General features: G+C 42.8%; 1 protein-coding gene across 5 annotated transcripts in view; it reads left to right on the top strand.

Moving 5' to 3' along the window:
- Positions 1-395: 395 nt before the first annotated feature.
- Positions 396-6,201, top strand: part of whrna (whirlin a) — a 241,723-nt gene continuing 235,917 nt past the window's right edge. For 2 of the 5 annotated variants that reach the window (XM_085164930.1, XM_085164929.1), the window contains exon 1: positions 397-1,961. In XM_085164930.1, the coding sequence (XP_085021056.1) occupies positions 1,218-1,961 (744 nt within the window). In that variant the 5' untranslated portion in view covers positions 397-1,217. Of the gene's footprint in view, positions 1,962-6,201 lie in introns of all 5 variants that reach the window. The other 3 variants (XM_085164932.1, XM_085164933.1, XM_085164928.1) reach the window with 2 other exon arrangements.

The following is a 6,201-nucleotide window of genomic DNA, read 5'->3' as shown; positions in this document are numbered from 1 at the left end:
TGCAAGACAGCTACATGTAAAAGATCAGACTCTTGTATAGAGCCACTTTTCATATAATACCATATGCATCAGGGCACAGAGCTGCACAAATAAATAAAACCAATTTTTTTCTAAACCAGTTTTCCACGTTAAAAAAAAAAAAAAAATTCCAATCAGACATTCATGTGTTTGTTGGCACTTTGTTCTTGGATCCTCTTGTGCCACCCCATTTATAAAATCCTTCAAACGCCCCTGAGTAAAGAGCAGTTTATTGTTGTGTCTAATTAAAGATCCATTTACTAACTTATTGGCGTCAGTTGTGACACGAGTGCATGTTGCTAATTCCCACCTACTAATTGGCTGCATGAGGTTGCGTCATTTCCTGACAGGGGACCGTCAGACGCGAGAGATCCACCAGTCTTTGCTCAGTTGCTGTAGTAACGTTTGGCAAGCGGACTCTGAGCTGCAGGTCACCGCCGCACTTCAAGCAAACGGATAATAAAAACAAAAACCAACAAAGCTCTCTTGTTCCGTGTGGATGTGCATAGATAGATTTTTTTGCGAGCTTGAAGTCGTTTGGAAGTAAAACAGTGACCACAGCGGGGTATTGAACTCCTCGGGACGCGGGGCAAGAGCCCAAAAATAAGTTTTCATCCTTTTCTGTTTTCTTCATCGAAGGAATTGTTATTCCTTTTTGCCGAATTTGTTGGACTGAATGCGTGTAATTTTCAGATCCGGTGTTTATTCTGAACTGGAGTGGGGCTGTTGACGGCGAGGCGGACACCAGAGAAGCGGCAGCTCGGTAGCCACCTGACCTCCTGGAAAATAAGACGGCAGCTGATGACACGCAGGCTGAGAGCTTTACGTGGCATATTAGTAAGCTCACTGACGGAGTGGGGCGAGTTTTCCACGCGGCTGTTGCATTCCCAGCCGCGACGCTCTGTTTGCGCGTGAAGTTTGCGGAATACTGTTAGCGATATCTAATCAATATTAGCGAGATAATTTGGGTGAACGCTGACATTGAGTTGGGCATAATTCTCTGAACTTCTTTCGTGTTTGCGAGAATAACAGCCTGAAGTGGTTCATCTGTCGGTACCGGAGAGCATGGGTATAACCACGCTGCAAGTGCTCCAGTGGTCGTGATGCCAAGCGCCGGTCTGATCCCGCGCGTCCATCCCGTTATGTGCGCTCTCTAACCCCGCAGAAGTGTGGTGCCGTGTCCCGGTCACACCGCCAGGATGAGCAGCACCGACCTGGAGCGCATGTCGCTCAGCTCTTCGGCAAACTCTGTGGCGTCCAGCGCACGGACGCTGTCAGCTAACGTGAGGAAGCTGCACAACGCGCTCAATCTCCTGCTCAACGATTTCGAGAGGGAGCAGTTCATCCACTGCCTGAATGTCTACCACTCCAAACGCAACGTGTACGACCTGGTGCAGACCCTCAATGTCATCCTCAACGCTCCCAGCAAACGGCAACTTCTGCCCATGCTGCGGCTGGTGATCCCCCGCTCCGATCAGCTCCTTTTCGAGCAGTACACCTCGGAGGGCCTTTACTTAAAGTCGGATTTAGTTGCAAGCAACGGACACGCCGAGCCGTCCCCGGGCGAATTCCTCAGCGCTAGCCCGACGCCCCCGGGGCATTTCTCTCCAAACAACCCCCCCGAGTTTCAAGTGGCGCTGCGGGGCTCTCCGGACAGCTTCAGCACCAGCAGCGACGGGACAGCTCCCCTGGTACCTCTTCTCGGGAGGAACTTTATCCACGAGCCGCCCGGTGAGCTGCGCCAGGTCACCATGAAGCGGCACAAGAGCAACGAGGGCCTGGGCTTCAGCATTCGCGGCGGCTCGGAGCACGGAGTCGGGATCTACGTGTCCCTGGTTGAGCCCGGGAGCTTGGCGGAGAAAGAGGGTCTCCGGGTCGGTGACCAGATTATGAAAGTCAACGACAAAGTCTTCGATAAAGTCACCCATGCTGAAGCAGTGAAGGTAAGCGCTGCATTTTTCTTATTTTTCTTACACAGCCGAAGCAAAATTCTCTTTATAATAAACAATATATGTATTGTTAATATATGTTGTTAGCTCCCAGCAACATTGAACTGGCACGAACTCCTGGGAACTACTTCTGCTCTAGACCTCGATATCCCGTGTATGATTATCTCCCGTCTCGTATTAATTACGTGTTTGGCCTCTGTGTCTGAAATTGACCTCTTGCCACTAACAAGCTCCGATGTGTTCAGGGGAATTAATTTTGTCCACTGAAAGCAGCTTTGTAATAATTCTACGCATGTGCTGTAGCAACACTGGAGTGTCAGCTTTAAACTACTACTTCTAGGAAGCTCGTATGTAACCAGACACCTTCAAAGCAGCTGGTAACCATAGGAGTGTGTGTGTGTGTGTGTGTGTGTGTGTGTGTGTGTGTGTGTGTGTGTGTGTGTGTGAAAGGAGGTCATTTCTTTAACGCTATAACTTATAACTTAGAATAAAGATGACTTTATCCCCGAGCACTACTGTTAATGACATTGAGCGCAAAGGACGCCTATTAGTAAATGAGGTGATAAAAGAGCATGTGCGAATAAGTGTGCAGGGCAGATTGATTTAGGAGGAATTCTATTGAGGACTTGGTTTTATGAGCCTTGTGAACTGTCCATGGTGCTGAAGAGTCCTCTTAACTCTTTTACCTCTTCATCCTGACTCTTTCCCCTTTGGCTCAGTTCTTACCCCCATAGTGATTTTTGTTGTGATTGCACTCATTGACACCCAGGTTGTACTCACAGCACAAGCAATCACAGTTCAAAAGCACAAGTCAGTTTTAGCAGGGTTGTAAAGTTGCATCTCACTTTAATTGTTTTATGTTGTTAAGAGATTCAGAAACTCACTTTCTTAATGCATAATTACACTGAATATGTAAATATACACTCACCAGCTATTTTTAGTATGCTTGTACCAAATTGGACCTTCTTTTTCCTTTAGAACTAAGAACCCTCCTCAGAGATGTGGGTCCATATTGACATGGATAGAATTAAACAGTTGCTGCAGATTTATCAGCTGCACATCCTCCATGCTAATCTCCCATTCCACCACTTTCCAAGGGTCCCCTGTTGGGTTGGGATCTGTGACTGTGGAGGCCATTTGAGTACAGTAAAGTCATTGTAATGTTCCCAGTTTGAGCAGATTTGAGCTTTGTGACATGGTGCATTGTCCAAAATGGGTACACTGTGGTCATAAAGGGATGGACATGGTCAGCAATAAAAGTCAGGTAGGCTGTGGAGTTCAGTACTGGGGCATTTTGCTGGTGTGTCGTAATCATTATGTGTTGTTGGTCTGGTCTCTCTTGGAAAAGAGATTTCATTTCAGAGAAACCTCTTGTCAGAGTTTAGAATATCGGTTTATGGAGCCGGCACATGGAAAAAGGAGCTCGTCAAACACTTTCAGTGTCCATAAGATTTATTTTTCTGACACCAGTTGGAAATATTAGTTAACAAGATTTAGTTAGTTACAATGGCAATTAAAGATAATGAGAAATGTTCACTTGGTATCCTATGACATAAAATGTGGATGAATGAAATGTGTTCACTCTTTCTACATTGCCATGTGCTGTCTTTGGCCCGTGGGCCACACGTTGAGAACCACGGTTTCAGCACACGGATCTTTTGCATTCAAAGAGTAGAAAGTTCTCTGTTAAAGTCAACGAGCCACCAAAAGTGCCAGGTATCTGTAAGCTGCCTTTTAAAATGGTGGTTATTTGTAGTTGAAAGGTCACTGTTATGTTCCCTCCAGCGACCATGGATTATAGCTCAGATTGAGTCCTTTCTAACCTTCACTGGTCTTCAAAAAGTCATCCAGGCTCTGTCTGGTCTCGTCTGGGTTTTTGTAATTCACTTTATTCAGGGCTCAGCCACATGGCAATCCCCCATCTGCGTTTAATCCAAAAAACGGCACCTGTAGGCTTTTGGCTAATGCTTAGACATGAGAACATTTTATGCCTCTTTTCCTTCCCCATGGTTGCTTTAGGGCAAGTTTTGGGCTTTACGGGGTCAAGGTCCCTGACACATAATATTTAACCTCCTTTTGTTTACGGGCCCTCTGTTATCGCCTCTTCATTCCTGGTGTATTCTGTTGTTTCTTATTGTAGCTTTGTTCATTTGATCTGCCCATAAGGGAGACACATAGGACATATACTTTCATAACCTTTTAGTACGTCGAAGTGAAGCATTCATTTTTATCTTAATAATACATTCTCTTAAATCTGCTGACTACAGTCTTTCACAAAACTGCAGGAGACTGTGACTGTGCCTAATTTATGCATTGGCTGGAATACTAATGGCATGTCTTAGTATTTTTTTTTCTCAATCATTTCAAGTTGTCTCTAATCTGTGGAAAAAATGCCGTTCATCATTGCTATTGTAAATAAAGAAGTGGAGCATTCTCATCCCTTAATTCCCGTCATCAAAATTCAGCTGCTCCATATTGATGATAGCATGTCTATACCTGTGACTGCTACTAGTTACCGCTGCTGCATGCCCTAGTGCTGTTAGTAGCTGCAAAGTGCAGGCATGCAGCCAGCAGGAGAGGAGCCTTGTCTAAGATAAAGTCCCCCTGGAGGTCATTAATGCTTGAGTTCAGTTATTTTTATGCCTTCTCAGTTTGGACTAAATTTTATTACAGGCTTTTAGAACTGTAATCAATTTAACCTTTTAAACTCCAGGGCCACTTGCAAGTCCATCAATACAAACTCATGTTGTGCAACCAAACATTGTAAAATATAGTTTATATTCAGATCAAGATGCTGGGTGACATTGTTTTTAATCTTGTGCTGCATCACTTGTTGTTTGTACACCCTAAAGCTTAATTTGTAATTTTAGGCATGCACCTTTGAAGTGTGTGTGTGTGTGTTCTTTTTTTTTTTTTGTTGTCTTTGATGTCATCTATCCTCGTTTTCGACAAGAGAAACAAATACATTCTCATTATCAACAGTTTTAAAGTCTTTTATCCTTACATCACAATGTTTTTGAACATTTATTTGGCACAAAATTGATGGGAAACAAAAGATAAACATCAAACACTGCCATCGGAAATTGCCATCCTCCTAGCCAATGGCAGTCATCAATAAGAGGGGAATTTTTAGATGTGGCTTCTGCTTATTTGGTGAAGTCCCAAGAGATCATGCACAGAGCCATTTTTCTGTATGATAAATATATTCTGTGGATGACCTGGAAGCCATTTGACCTGTGTTTATATCTGTGAGCACAGTCAGCGGCAAAGCAGATTTTTGGCCACCAATAACAAATCAATATCAGTTTAAGTGCAGCCTATATTTGGAACATTGTTACCGGTTTACCTCTTGCCCGACAGCTCTTCCTGCTGAGGAAGTGAAGCAGTTACACTCTACCAAGCTCCACTGATAAAAGCAGTGATTTTACCCCTTAAAACACAGGAGTTGTTTGTCTACCACTTCTCAGTGTTATAATACGTTAATTCAGAACTTAAACACACAAAGTGGATGAACAATGAGCTGGTCCTGTTTTCTGTGAGGTAAAAACGACTGCTTTTGTCAGGTTTGTCTGGTGGTTTTAAAAGACAATTTCTTTCTGAATGTGTTGTTTCTCCAAATCAAGAACTTTGTTGACTGTTGCCACATATCCATTTGGAGCATTAAAATAAGCCATGCAGTTTCTGGAGAAATTGCTGTGGGACTGTTGCTGTTATGGGATTTTGGTCTGTGGCTTGCTGCTAAAACTTTGGTGGTAAATAGGTTTTTATTCTGAAAATGGCGATATTTCTGAGCATCATGCTAATTTTCTAAAATGACCTATGGGGTTTTATTTAGAAAATTTCACAGTGTTAAATTATCTTGATCTTCAATAAGTATTTAGAGGGTTTCATCTTTGAAAAAAGTGAGTGTCAATTAAATTCCTTTATTATTCTTAGTAACTTGAGATTTTTGTTTTGAATATCAGAGATATATCTGACACTGGTGGGTTTTTGTTGTTGTTTTTTCAACAGTTAACTGTTAAGGCCTTTATTTGAAAAATCTCCCATTGTTAGCACCTTGATGACATCCAATAAATAGTTGGAAGCTTTTATTTTGAATAAGTAAGAGTGGAAATGATCCAACTTTTAATTTGGAAATTCCACTCTTTGTTTCTTCTTCTTTCTTTTTTTTAAAAGCATTTTGTTCTTCTAAGAAACTGGTGACTTTTATGTTCAAACTTGTTGATGCTATCTA

The sequence above is a fragment of the Neolamprologus multifasciatus genome, chromosome 7 (assembly GCF_963576455.1).
Source record: "Neolamprologus multifasciatus chromosome 7, fNeoMul1.2, whole genome shotgun sequence".
NCBI classification, from domain to species: Eukaryota; Metazoa; Chordata; class Actinopteri; order Cichliformes; family Cichlidae; genus Neolamprologus; species Neolamprologus multifasciatus.
Note: the sequence above shows the minus strand (reverse complement) of the source record. Positions and strands in the feature narration are given on the sequence as shown.